We start from the raw sequence: 15,394 nt of genomic DNA, 5'->3' as shown, positions 1-15,394 counted from the left end.
ATGAGGTAAAACTATCCTATACATGGATAAAAATACTTTTATCTAGTGATGCAATTTTTTCTCACAGCTTTGTCCTTTTTGATAATGATTATCTAAGATGTAATCCCTTTATTTTACAAGTGGTCAAAGTGTCCACTGCCTTATCTCCTTTGTCCAACATTTGATCTATAATCTTCTTGCGTAAGCGGGCTTAAGACAGGGCTTATCATCTCTACACTTTACAACAATAACTGTAAACCTTTATCCCCATTATGTGGACTTATCCTTATAAGAGATACTTTGCTTTAAAATCTGGGCTAATTGGCAATAATTCTTAATGTCTGGTCAAACTATGGGAAAACCTTTGAACTAAATGATCATTTGAGCCGCGCCATGGGAAAACCAACACAGTGCGTTTGCAACCAGCATGGTTCCAGACCAGCCTGCGCATCCGCCCAGTCTGGTCAGGATCCATGCTGTTCGCTAACGGTTTCTCTAATTGCAGAAGGCTTTGAAAGTGGACAAAATGGATCCTGACCAGACTGCGCAGATGCGCAGGCTGGTGTGGATCCATGCTGGTCGCAAATGCACTATGTTGGTTTTCTAATAGTGCGGCTCATTTTATTTGTTATATAATCCTGTTTTATCATTTTCATCCTCCCATCTATTCTGAAAATAAATATACCTTGGATTGTGTTTATGTGTTCTGTCAATGATTAATTGGAATTCTGCATGCTTAAAATCATTTACAGATTAAAAATAAAAACTTGGAACATGCTTAAAGTGCAAATTTTTAACCTCATTAATATTAAATTAGACATCGTTTTGCCCGACAGCCAATATATTTGCATATTTTTTGCATAAAAAAATATCGGAATGAGTATCTGGTTTATAATCTTAATAAAGAAAACAGAAAACATTTTAAGATGGGTATATAACTGTATCATTTTACAGATTTGCTACATTCTGTCATATATAATATTAATTCTTTTTTTTTTCTAAGTCATTTACATATAATTTGGACTACTCTGAATACATTTAAAATAGTTAGGCGAATGAACACAAAAACAATTTAGCAGGAGCCTTGGGTAATGAAGTAATATACAATTAAAGGATAGCTAGGTGAACATTTAAACACATGTATTATGTCTCTGTCAATTTTTATACTCTAAATATAATATTCCTCGAAAGCATTCGAAAAATGTATCACATATTTAGTAACACATTAGCACTGCTTTATTGTTACATGTGCTAATATACTCTACTGTGTAAAAACAATACCTCAGAAACATTATTAATTTGTTTTTCAAAATAAAATCTATCCATTTAGAAAAAAGCACAAGTTTTAATCTGTTTTTATCTTACAATTTCATATTCTAGGCTCTTGTTTAATTTTCTATATCGTCTCCACTTCAATTTGTTATTGCAATTTCTAAGAAGGCATCACTTCTGCCAAAATCCTAATACACCCTCTACATCATATTCTCATGATTTAATCATGTTTTTTTCCCATGAAAGAGTATCATGTTTTGTTCTTGGGATTTTGCAAGGTGACTAATGCGGCATTTCTATGTTTTCAACAATGCATCAGACTGGTGTCTCTAAATTTCAAGAAAATGATACCAACCAGTGTTAAAAAACAAAATGAAGTTTCTAGCCCACTGATGAGTTACAGATTTTCACTGATATGGAGGCCATGAATTATGATTCATGGGCAAGACCATGTTCTTTATGGCAATGTAGATGAAGGCATAACACCTACAGTACTCTTCAATCTTATCTCCTGAAAACTGAGGAAGCTCTGAATCAGTTACTTGGGGACAGCTTTATTAGAACTTTGGGTTCAATGTTATAAAACTGTGATAGGGAACCAGTCTCAAAACTCCAGCATCTGATTGGTTGATTCTGAGCTCAGTTTTGAAATTGACCAATGGAGATGCAGCATACAAGACTGGTCCCATAACTCAAGTTTTATAACTTTGGAACCAGGTTTATATTTTCTAATGTTGATCATCAGTCTGTGGACTCACCTTAGCCATTTGTGCTTGTATGCCCTGAGCTTGTAATGCCTGTACCGCAACTTCTGCTGCCTGATTCGTCTCAAAGTCCACAAACCCATAGCCTGAAAAACATACAAGATATAACCAAATATAAATAGTGTTTATGACTGTTGTGAATAAGCATCAGACTGTGAAATATAAAACCAGATTTTATAGCATCTTCTTGCATACAGCACGTCTTAAAGTTCATAATTATGTTTCCCCGGTAAGTCCCAGAACACCCTAATGGAACTTGGTTCGCTCGAACTACCAACAGCTTGAAAAACCTTCCATAGAATAATTTTATGTAACCATTCTCAGTTCTTATTTCTACCATAATTAATTACCATTATGTACATATTGAAGATTCCAACCAAAAAACCATCACAGTCACATAGAATAACTTAGTTCTACTCCTGTTTTAAAAGACAGAATTTCTAAGAATTTCACTTGCCAAAACAAAGACCAAATCAGAAAATACAACAATACTTCTGTCCTGCCAATCAAGCAGTTTTACTTTCAATTGCTCTATTGCTTATGCTCCAGTTTCTGGACACATTCTTCGAGAGAAGAGTTCCAAATATCAAATTTTTTTATCATGACTGACCATGCCAGTAAACAAAGCGACTAAATTGGTCCAGCCCATCTATAATGCATATTTTCCTTAATTATTGTTCTCAAGGGAGGGATGATTATATTTATTTACCAAGTAAGATGAATAACAGAAAATTAATGTGGGGGTGATTTGCATTCTACTTCGGCTAAGTCCTGCCACTAGTTAATGTATCAAGTAATTTTTCCATTAAGGGATTTTATAGTACACCTTTAATCGAAATTATTCTAGCCAATAATGAATATATAAATGATAGGGACTCGATGTAGTAAAATAACACTTTCTCATATCTATCCAATAGATGTAGGAGCCTGAAATCCTCGCAGGAAAAAGCCATACTGGAACTACTTTCTCACGTTTGACCTCCACTTATGGGGCTTTGATTTTATGCTATAAACAGTGTGTTTCTAAGGAACTACTTATAGGGCTTTGGTCTGAAATCTGCTTTAAGTAGTGTGTGATTCTTACTTTATTTTAGTACATAATTCTTGATTATATGAGCCGTACCATGGGAAAACCAACACAGAGGGTTTGCGACCAGCATGGATCCAGACCAGCCTGCGCATCCACGCAGTCTTGTCAGGATCCATGCTGTTCGCTAACGGTTTCTCTAACTGCAGTAGGCTTTAAAAGCGAACAGCATGGATCCTGACCAGACTGCGTGGATGCGCAGGCTGGTCTGGATCCATGCTGGTCGCAAACCCACTATGTTGGTTTTCTCATGGCATGGCTCATATGCTTTTCAGTATATTTCAATACATAAAATTAACCTAAAAGCTAAAGAATTTTCTTCTTGTCAAATTATTATTTACTTTTTTTACTACGATTTTTTTTTTCATATACAGCTACACTTCCTCTTTAGTGCATTATGGGATTAACCAGAATGAATTTGCAGATCTAGTCAGTCAACTGAACCAGCTTCAATCGAAATCAATTGACAAAAGGCATGGAAATTAAAACAAATAAAATCTGTTTCAGGCAGATGGGACTGGGTACTTCAGAGTGCAATCAAATAATTTACCCCACCACTGGTGTATTCCAATATCGAGCTGAAATTTAACATGATATTGCTGGAAAATTAAGACAACCCGACTTGTTTGATTCTCTCTGTGTGGCTTGCATGTTCTGTTTAAATTAGAATGGTCGATATAGCCCTGGACCAAATTGTTCTGATAAACATCTCCAATACATAGAAAACAGAAGGGGAAAAAAAAGGAGAAAATGCATGCGAAATTCAGCTCACTGTCTTTGAAATATAGAATTGATTTTACACAACTAATTGAACTTTATTACCAATGTCAAGCAATAAATGTTTGCCTTGTTAGTCAGTAGAACTTGTAGAATGAAGGCTGTCTTCTTCCTTTACGGCCTATCAGATATTTTTTAAAAACAATTCCCAATTTCATTTAAAGTCAAAAGTCTTACATCTAACGCTTGTCATGGTGAGAAATTACACAACTATACTCAGATATAGAATAAAGATTTATCAAAGTTTTCAATATTCCTAATACAGGTACTGATTTGCATGAATCAGTTGGAGCGGAGAATACATCTTTGAAAAATGCAGAGTGGGGAATCATTCCTTTGCAAATATCTTCCCTTAATATCCTTTCGTTTCGATACAAATAACAATTTATATGTAAATTTCAAAATAATAATATTCCAAACAGAAAAAATTTATCTATTCCTATTCAAGGACAGATCTGAAGAAAAGCTTGACTAGTCAAGCGAATATTTCATTAAAGAGGGTTAAATGAAGGTATCATTATAATGTTTGCTAATTTTCGTGAAAATTGTCAACCTTTAAAGCTATTGTTACATGCTACATTTAACCGAACAAGGGAAAATTAGGTATTCTTAATGCATTCTCCTAAAACCCATACCAAACCGAGAATAAAATATTGGTAATTTTAGCTTAACTGTTAAAATTAACATATTATTATACCCCTTTGTAATTAAAATCTCTCAATTTTCCTAATTTTCATAATAAAAGTAATATAATATAATTTTAACATTGCAAAAAGCTGGAAATAAACTTTTAAATCTCTGCCAATTAAAACATTCAAATCAAATCTAAAATGTAAATTTTTCATTTCATAATGAAATTTTATTAATAAACTTGACACTAATACAAGACAACTTTGCTGCAGTATCATTAAGAACTTTAGTTTAAACATATTTTATTTCAGTAATACATGAAATATTTACAGAACTTTAGTTAGGAATTAGACAGAAAGCTTTGTCAGCTTACGGTTGTCCTCTCCTTAAACAAGAACTGTTTGCGAAATCGAAGATTCGAAATAAAAATGTCATATCTAAAAACAATTACAAATTTGCTTTATTAAATTTCTATTCTAATTTAGTAAAGAAAGAAGTCACGAAACTTATGTTTTTTCTCTAAAAATATACACATGGCAAGCAGAAATCACGGTTTCTCCTGTATTTTCTGCGCACTGAAAATGTTTCAGACAATAAGGCCACTTGTGTTATTGATCAAATTGTGAATCTAGTCAATGCCACTTACAACATCAATCAATTTATAAACCGTCTTTATTCTTCCCAAAACCCATCACAAAGCAACAAGCTTTTCCTGTCCAAAACCTAATAATACTCAAGATTTTAGAGTACTCTGTATTGGCTTGCTTGATAAAATCAAACCATATTAGGACGAAATTACACAGAAATTCCATACTTGCAAATGGAATGCTGGTGTTTTATTCTTACACAATTTAAATTTTTCCCGCTTTTTTTTTTTTTTTTATCACATTTTAAATCACGCTTTGACTCTTTGATTTCAACATGTCTTTAACAAACGGAATATGTCAGAAGTTTGCCTGAAGTAACTCCTAGAACCAGTCAGCTTTTTACATTAATTATCAGACCAATTAAGGGTTTTTCTGTCCCTTAGAAATGTGGCGCCAAAAAGATAAAAATCGATTTGCAGTTCTTAATAATGCTGAATCAATATTTCAGACTTTTATGGAATAGCAGTAAATATTTCTAAATGAGGAAGATATTTTGCTGCCAAACATTACAAAACTGATTTTCAATACTTAAAACGTAACTACAGACTATTTGATACAGCTTCGCAAACGATCTGTACATGTACTTTCAAAACTGAAAATAGTTATAAATAATGTGAACTTGGTTCCCACTGGTCTATCTTGCAGATCAAGCTTAGAGAATAGACCAAGATACTTTACTTATTATAGTATTGACGTTTGACAATACAAACCCTATATAAATGGACAGCGCTACTAAACATGGCTTAAATTAGTTCCGTTAATGGCAAAGCAACACGCAAATTTGAATGCCTAGAGAATTCATCTAGGTTCTGTACAAGATGAAACAGAACTTATTTTTTGTTTTTCAGAAATAACTTGCCTTCATTTCTGATAATATAATTCTGTCAAAAATGTAAGATCAACACATCAGAAGTAATTTAGAAAAAGCTAAAATCTCAAAACAGGATTTTAAAATCTTTAACTTATCTGGCATCACAAAGGCTTTCTAAGTTAATATTCTTTGCATAAATTTTTTGTCCAAAGGGAATGAATTTAGAAAATTTCTATGGAGCAACCGGTGGATGAAAATTTTGAATTTTTACATTACCTTTAAATGCAATTTAGACATAATCGGAGATTGCAATCATGGTCAGCCAGTTAAACTATGATGGAGATATGAATGTCTAAATATAATATCTAATCAATTGTTCTAGAATGTCCCGATACTTAATTGTTTCCCTAGCAATATCATCTGTCATTTATATTTAGGACCTCTGTATCGTAAAAGTTCATTGATTTCCCATTTACGGATGAAATATCTTGGATGGACTTAAAACGTCTACAAATCATCAGAAGGAGGACCTTGTTGAATTGATAAGAAATCTATATTTTACTTGTAGAAGGATCCAAAGACAATCTCTAGGGACTATTTTGTCTATCTCAAGTAATTAGGCTCATGAATATTCATGGTTTTCCACAAACAGACAAGAGAAGAAAACAATGCAGGATATCAAGACTAAAGATGACTTTAGTTACTGCTTTCGCAGGCAATAAATGACATTTGCAATAACACAGGATGACTGTGATAGTTTCAAACAAGCAAAGGCCCAGACACAAAGAATTATGTCTACAGGAATACATACTAAATCATATTTTACAGGAAGGAAAATTGATACTGGAACTTACATCTAAAAGGCATTCAGATAAACATCTACGTTACATTCTCTACAGAAATAACAAGATCATGAGCAATTTCTCCAACCGTTTGAATAAATATATTGAATATGTTCTTCTTAGGGAGTTTATTATAACAAAAAACCCATTCATTTTTAGAAGGATAAAGTCAGGTTCTACAATAATAATGTGCTTTAACTCTCCTCCAGAAACTTTTCGTGAGGGATTTGATTTTGTTTATATTCCCGAAGTGTCCTCATTTACAAAAAAATACTTCCAAAAGCATTTCTTATTGTTATAAATGGTCCAATAGGTCAATAATATGGCCATAGATCGAGAACATTCTACCTCTTAAAGCAATGCCAAGTAAAATTTTAGCCTTGCGAAAATATCAGAATTTACTGCAATAGGAGACTTTTGATCTCACATATATAGGCCAATGAGACAGCCTCTTCTTGAGATATATTTGTACAGTGAATTGTTTTAAAGTAAGACTAAATAAAGGAGGAAACATCTCTTCTCTCTAGAGGCAACTGGTCTGTCTAGTTAGGAAGTCATAATTTGTGGTGTGAAACATTCAGGAGGCAATTTCACCCTCCCTATCTATAATGTCTTAGACTCAGGCCCCCAGGGTTTGGATGTGTATCACTGGGAACAAGTGACATGGAAGAGTTTTTGACTTTAATTCTAACTGTTAAAGTTCCGTACTGTGGAGATATCTAGAAAGAACCAATAACCATGATTGGTTACATATGTAGCCAGCAAGGTGACTTTTCTAATTAATGCTTGGCCCTAAATCTGTCCAGAATTACTTTGAATTAACTGACTAGTATCAAAAGCGTCTGGAAGTCTTTGCAAAGACATCTTTCAGGAAGAACCTCACAACACTGTTTGTAAATTAGTTTTACTGACGATGCTTGTAACCCTTTCAATCTGCATGTCCCATTCTATATACAGACATACCTAACATTTAAGAAATGAAATTTCTACAAAAGATGTTCCAACACCTATAATATCGCAGGAAATTCTTACCTTTACATTTGTTTGTGGTCTGGTCTACTATGGCCTTTGTGGAAATGATTTTACCATATCTGAAAAAAGAAAATATATAACACTATAGGGACTGGTAACATCAACCTTTCAATTTTAGCTTTCTCACTGATGATGGGAGAACATTTTGGCAATGGCCATTCTTTCTGAAACATCACATAAATTTATCAATTTTAAGCCCAAATAAAATGACAGTCTCGAAACTATGCTTATTGCGAAAATCCCTTATCACTGGTTATTTGGGAAAGTCCCACAATCACTGGTTATTCGGGAAAATCCCACCATAACCAGTTATTTGGGAAAAATCCCCTCATCCCAGTTATTAATTTGGGAAAATCCCATTATCACTGGTTAATGACGCAAAACCACTGCTCATTTAACAGATATTGTCAAATCATGGAAGTGCACTAAAATGTTCCTCTGTATATTGTATAACTAAAAGCCTGAAAGCTTTTAGTTAAAGTCTGCTTATATCTGCAAGGTGTTAATAAAACTGATACAAAAATATTTTATGGGCCTCTAGCGAATAATAAAATAATCCTGTCTGTTCATTTTGTACCAAGATTCTGTGTCAACAATCAATTCAGACACATGCAGTACTTTAAACACAAGGTCTGATCCATTGTATATGTATTTCCTCCCTATAGCTAAAAGAATGTGAAACTATAAGGAATGTATGGAACAGTTAGGCTGTCATTGATAGGGTCTTAGGCGTATCGACGATACCGATATATCAGAAGATAAATATCGACGATACATCGACATATTGATTATTAAGTTAGATTAACGACTTATTTGTTCATATGCATACTATATACCTTCCTGTAAATGCTATTTTAAGTTTTATTGCCTACTTTCCATATTTCTGTTTGATTGTGTTGTATTTGCATTTATGAAATAAAAGAAATACATAAAAATTAATAACATCTTTCATTTTTATTTTGCCTTCACTTCTTTTTTGCATTTATCTAAATTTACAACTTTGTTAACTTCAGTTGTTTTTTAGGGTCTGAGTGTTTATTTGGGTAGTTTTTTCTCCCTGTAAAATATCGATTTTTGAACATGGGAATCGATAATCGATCGACAAAAAAATATCGTTGATACATAGATATGGTTTCTATCGATGACAGCCCTAATGAAACTGTATGTAAGTAATTGAGAAATGCTTAACATGGAACATAACTCCACAGCAAAGTTGTCTTACTTGGCTTAGGAATTATAACTATAATCATTCTGGCTAAGTGTTGTGAAAACTGGATAAGAAATGCTCAAGTTAGACAGTGGAATGTTTTTGCGGATGCTGGCTACCCAATGTGGTTGATCCTGAACCATTCAATCACATGAAGCGTATAAAAGTTATAAAAAAAATTATTTATAAGGGATACAATGTCATGGAGTATTAAAGATTATTTCATTAGACTGAGGACTGACACTGATGCTGGCCTTTGAAAATTGAATTATAAAAGCTTCTTAAAATGAAGGCATCATTCTGGTTACAAAATGTAACTATCTGTTTCCAAATTTAAGACAATTTCAGAACTAGTCAGAAGAAATGTACAAGTGTTAGCGATGCGAATTCTTTTTCTACCAAAAACTATACAGCATTTGTGGGTTTTGCAAAGCTACAATTATAACATTATGCATTAAAATGAAATGTCCTTATTCCTTGTGTGCCTTGTTTAGAAATTTCCAATAGAATTTATTCAGTGTGAGAGACTTACTGTTTTTTCTTTGACAAGGCAATTGGAAATCCCTTAAGATTCCCTGGTGCCATTAAACATTCTTCAATACAGCTAATGAAATTGATTTAAATGGATTTAAATAAACTGTAATTTACTGCAAACAGATATCAAGAAGATTGTTGTATTAAAGGAACAAAATGCAATCTAAAACACCATGTTGCTGTTAAGTTAGAAATGGCTACTGCAAACAATGCCAAATTTGCAAGGAAGATTTTACAACTAACATTTTACGACAGAAACTTTTTTTGTCAACCGAGACGATCCCTTGACCAATCCAAATAAAACTTCTCCTGCAACCAAAAAAAAACAACTTCCACTCTGGGCTGGAATTATTGGTTTTACAGATGTTTGTACACAGCATCAAGGCACTAAAGATATTATAGGCAATTTAGTCTGAAGTGTTTGTATACGCTAGAGCAATCATATTCTCGTCTTAAAATGCTTCTGTAGTTAATTTGTTAGCAATAACTTATTACCGCATCAAAAAAGCAACTTATGTTGTTGCATAAGCTATTAACAATGCCATACAATATATATAAACCACTTCAGAGTATAAAAACTTGTGTAAGACTGATCTTAGTACATGGTCAAAGCTAATGTAAAACTGTGTTTGGAGACCAGTCGTAAATTCCAGCGTCTGATTGGCTGATTCAAATTGATCTCAATTTTGAAACTGACCAATGGCAGTTACACTCTTAGAATGGTCCCCAAACTGAAGTTTTATAACCCAGGAACTGGAGCAAGGAAAAGATGTGGAGTCTATGGGTCTCGGAATAACAAATGTTATATCATGGCCTCAATGCGAAACTAGTCTATCTGCTTCTATTTCTATATACACATAGACTAGTTTCGCGTTGAGGCCACGAATTATGCATTTAACAATACAGATACATGTTCACGTTCATTTTTGCTTTCATGTACATACTATTAACTATAGCTACAAATATTTCTCTTTTTTGCAAATATACCAATGTAGAGTATTTAACTTTGAAGATACTAGGCATTAAATGTAAAAGTTTCAAAGTAAGCAAGGTTCATTTATTCATATTTTGTCCCTTGTTTAAGACTTCCTGCAGAAAATAATTACTTAATTTGCATAAATACAAAGTCTGCAGGAGACCTATCATTGGGTTAATATAATATGCCATTTAGCTTCAAATTATTGCTTTGGGTTTATTTCATGGTGATTTCAGCCATTAGACTAGAAAAGGCAATAAATACAATAGCTCTCATAACGGCCATAAAATATTCAGAACTGTCTGTAGAAACTTAACAAATAATCATTTTTTAGTCAATACTGGCTTCAGGTGCATAAATTTCAAGTTAATATAGGAACTTGATTCATTTACACCAAAATAGATCATTGGGCAATTAATCAAGGTCTCTATTTTCACTTCCCAGAAATGTTTTTTCCGAAATTGGGAGTGTATTATTTACCAAGTGTTGTGATAGGAGATGCCATTTTCACTTTGGCATAAAGATTATACACAGTGACCATTTTCAACTTTGCAGGAGATGCCATTTTACTTTGGCGTAAAGATTATACAGTGACCATTTGCAATACTAAACATTGAAAGAAGCAGAAGCTACGGCTCCACTGAATGGAACATCACTGTCTGGACAATGCTTATGCTATTCTGTCACCAAAAAACAGACTCCTATCTAGTACTTTGTGATGCTGCCAAAATATAGTGAAATAATGCCTAAATTTATGTATCGAATTTCAAGTACTGTCAAATATTGGTAGATCTACTTAATACACTTAACTGGTTGACTGCTAATTGACCAACAAAAATATACAGAATGTTTCATTTATCACAGTTGAATAATATACAATCTTTCATAAATGATTGACAGCATTTTAAGTATAAAACTGAAATAATTTAATAGTTTCGTTTCTTTGAAGGCAACATCAAAGATATTTCATCAATAAGTCGATTGGCCCCTTGAAATATAATATTCATTACCAAAAAGCTATCAATTTCTGTTGAAACGTGAGCATAACTTTACAAACGCGTCATTCTTTCTGGTCCGAGGTCATCAAATCACAGTTTCGCTGAATTTCAAAGGCTTTCTTAAAACACTCATTTAAACTTTTTATCACCGTTTTATGATAACATTATTCCCCGTTTTGATATCAAAGTGGCACAGAATATTATTAATGGATGAAATTACTCGCCCCCTACCCCTCTGCCCCCACAGGGATACTTTAGAACAGAAAATATTATGCACTTTTTTTCTCTTTCATGTTATGAAAGAATATAACTTAAATGTTTCCACCAAAACATAATTATGACGAAAAATACACATTTCATTTTTAGTAACTTTTGAATAAACCCTCATTTTAGAAAATTAAAAGCGTAGAAATCAAATTGCGAGGCAATTACAAATGTGGCCACAAATTTAACCTAGCAGTGTTTTCTGTGTCACATTCCGACATTGCTGGGTTTGTAAAGATATTTAAAAGTATAGCAAAGATACCTAAAATGACTGTAATATCTCAAACAGATTATGTAGGAGTTTCACATCATCCCGAAAGTATGCCAATTAATCTATGACACACGGGTTGGGTGCTTCTTTTGGTGAAAAATAACATGTCGCAATACCTTTTTTTGCATAAAAACGTCATTTAAGGATGTGGTTTAATACCTCAATCCCTGAAGTCATAGGTTGTGCCAGAATTCATTGTAATTCATATTGTAATGAATGTACTGTCTACTTGTTATAAACGTCTTCATTTTGTTAAACGTATCAATCAAGGTCTTACACATTTCCATACTTACAAATATTTACATACATACATGTAACCTTGATTGTATTAAACATGTTTTCATTTTGGAGCCAAAATATTTTTCTTTAAAAAAATATTAACTTGTTATAGCTTGTCCTAAGTGTGGGTGGGGGCTTTATTAAAAAAAAAACAACCAAGAGCCTTGATGTAGCAGTAACGCCCTATATTGACTGATATCTCGTTTAACTCTTAAACTTGCTGAACTTAAACCCACGTTGTTATTGACACAGTAATTGTCGCATAAAGACGCCAGCAATTTTGACTGTTTAAAATATTTTGACATAAATTACCAATTTTTCTTTTATGGCAATTGCACTTTTACAAAACTGTAACATTCTTGCTATGAGTTAGATAATAATACCACTTAAGCACTTATACCACCAGATTTGTCCAACAATTATACCACCACCTATTACAAAGGGATACTAGGAAATCATTCTCGTAGGGAATACTCCAGAATGCTGTCATTTCTAAAACATTGGAGAACTTGTACGTGCCACTTGAGGTGACAGGATATAAATACTGGGCTGAAAGATGATTACTGACTCTGCGCCCTCACACGCCCTCACACTGGGCAGCAGCTATATTTCAAGTCTAGGCTAATTTTCAGTTAAGTTTATACTTCTTTATTTTACATGTTCTTGCAGATTTATATGTTAACAAAATGCTCAGCTGTGATCCTGACTGTGATCCAATCATGCCTGAGGGCACTGCTGCACCTACAATCAAACTCTGATGTCACCGAGAGTCTTACCCGTGACAGTCTTGTACATGAATGCGTCTCCCTGTAACCTATCACATATCCTGCATGAAATGCAGTACCCAATATTAATTAATTTGTGTCTTTCATACAAAAAAGCCTATCCTTATATGCATATGCATTTTTGTACGGGAAAGCCACCCAGATCCTATTCTTGCTTGACGACAAAACTAATCCTGTAGTTTGGATTTTTCCCCCCTGAATGCTTTCCATATTAGAACCAAAAAACAACAGCCAAAACAAACAATATGCCATTATTCTATATTTGAAGAAGCTTTAAAAGTTTGTCTGCTCGCAAGGAAACTCCCTCCTCCTCCTTCCTCCATTTACTATGGCTCCAAGAATTACAAGGCTGATCATAAAGCTAGGAGAAATCAATATAGAAATGGTATGCAACAGGATGATCTAAACAGCTGGCCTTTAATGGATGGTCCATATAAATTGATTAAAAGTTAGAGACTGAACTGAATTTATCAAGCATAAAGGAAGTTCCTGGCATTATTTCTTTGAATATTTTTCAAATAGATTGCGGAAATATCCAAGCGAATCTTGCTGAAAAGACATGAAATAACGATTGAAAAGATTTTTTTTCAATTATGTTCAATGGTACAGAAATCAGGTGGGTATAACAAACAGGGCAGGAATAAGAATCAAAGGCCTGAAGGGCCTGAGTCGGCTAATGATTGATGTACTGATAGTATAGTCTACCAGTTTCAGTATGTTTTTAGTTTTTTTCTAAAAATTTCATAACACAGCTCGATATTTACCCAAAATATTATATCCGGATACGATTACACTTTTCTCCAGTTTCAACAATATATTTTGCAAATTGTGACGATACGAAGACATTTAGCAGCAATTGGCAGTATCTGACATTGAAGTTTATGGTTAAATTACCTCTTATTTAAATCTTTTCATAAAAAAGTTGTTTCGTTTCGTTAAAGCAGCCAAACATAGACGATCTACTTTCGATTTCAAAAACTACAAGAAAATACAATTTAATGTTTCGCCGATTTGTTTATTTCTCGAAAAATAAGAATTAAAATCATTTTTAATATGAGTAGTAACTAAACAAACCAGTAAGAGCTTCTTCTTCCAATAATCTATCCGTTTACTGACTGCAAAATTCAACCCACGCAAAGTTTATAAAAATCATACGATGCGTGTTTACGTTCAATGTGGGAGAATTAAGGCTGATCGGCTATGTTACCTAACGCATCCAGACGATTCAGATTTTGTTTTTAAAAAAGCATTGTGTGCGTTTCTGCAATTTTATATACGTTTTTATATGCTCTGAAATTATTAGACATGCGTATTTGCATTATTTCTATACGTAATTTACGCTAATACGCATCTTATCTGGAGCCCTGTGGAACTATTTTTTGTCTTTTGCTGGATGTTACCCGAGCTTTGTAAGCTGCGCAATTCTTAAAATGCACATTTATGCTTAATGAGTTACATTCGAGTATTGCACAATTACAAGTCATAAATATGACAGATTACATCGTATATTGGTCATAGCAAAGGGAATTGACACAACTTAACTTCATTCATGCAGTGAACTGTTTAAAGTTTGAGAAATCTAATGGAACTACATCCCTTCACGTGTTATTCGGTCAATTTAGGGAATCGCTGAACAGCAAGGACTCGTCAAAAGGCTTTCAGCCTTTAGCCGACTCAAAAATGTTTTAATGATCAAAATATTTTTCAAAAAATTTATTTGAATGACAATATATGAATTACACAAGGTCAATCACGTAAATAACTGCCAAACAGGAACTGTTTTGAATGCTAATGTAACACAAACAGGACACAGCTCTCTGAATTTAAAAGTATTTCACACTTCAGATCAGCTGGGTGAGGGCATATATCTTCTTAGGCCTTTATCCATATATATATATATATATATGGGTGGGTATGACAATACCTAATGCAGTGGGTAACTAGCTTTTGCCACTTGATATGTCAGTCAGATTTTAAAAATGTTCTTATATTCAAAGCCAGTTTCCTTCTCCCGTTATCAATCAAATACATAAAAAATTATCAGAACTGTCAAGATTCAGGCAAGTTTATTTATGAATGGAAAATGCTGATATCTGGAAAATATATGGATCAATGCTGAGATGTATGCAATGTCATCTTGACATGTGAAGCTTTAATCTTTTTTTTACACATCTTCCATCAAAAATAATTGATTCAGATTTATTTTAGAGTATCATCCTCAAAATCATTTAACCTGAAC

General features: G+C 33.3%; 1 protein-coding gene across 21 annotated transcripts in view; it reads right to left on the bottom strand.

Annotated features, from left to right (window-relative positions):
* The window catches only part of LOC123531388 (RNA-binding motif, single-stranded-interacting protein 3-like), a 202,307-nt gene that overhangs the window by 22,713 nt on the left and 164,200 nt on the right, over positions 1-15,394 (bottom strand). For all 21 annotated transcript variants that reach the window (XR_006682415.2, XR_006682416.2, XM_045312277.2 and 18 more), the window contains 2 exons: positions 7,842-7,900; positions 2,010-2,101 (listed from right to left, as the gene is read on the bottom strand). Coding sequence is in view for 19 of the 21 variants with exons in the window: in XM_045312277.2 (XP_045168212.2) it covers positions 2,010-2,101; positions 7,842-7,900 (151 nt within the window). In the remaining 2 variants the exon portion in view is untranslated. The remainder of the gene's footprint in view (positions 1-2,009; positions 2,102-7,841; positions 7,901-15,394) is intronic.

This window comes from Mercenaria mercenaria, chromosome 11 (genome assembly GCF_021730395.1).
Source record: "Mercenaria mercenaria strain notata chromosome 11, MADL_Memer_1, whole genome shotgun sequence".
NCBI lineage: Eukaryota > Metazoa > Mollusca > Bivalvia > Venerida > Veneridae > Mercenaria > Mercenaria mercenaria.
The sequence above is the reverse complement of the archived record's forward strand: the minus strand, read 5'-3'. Positions and strand labels throughout refer to the sequence as shown.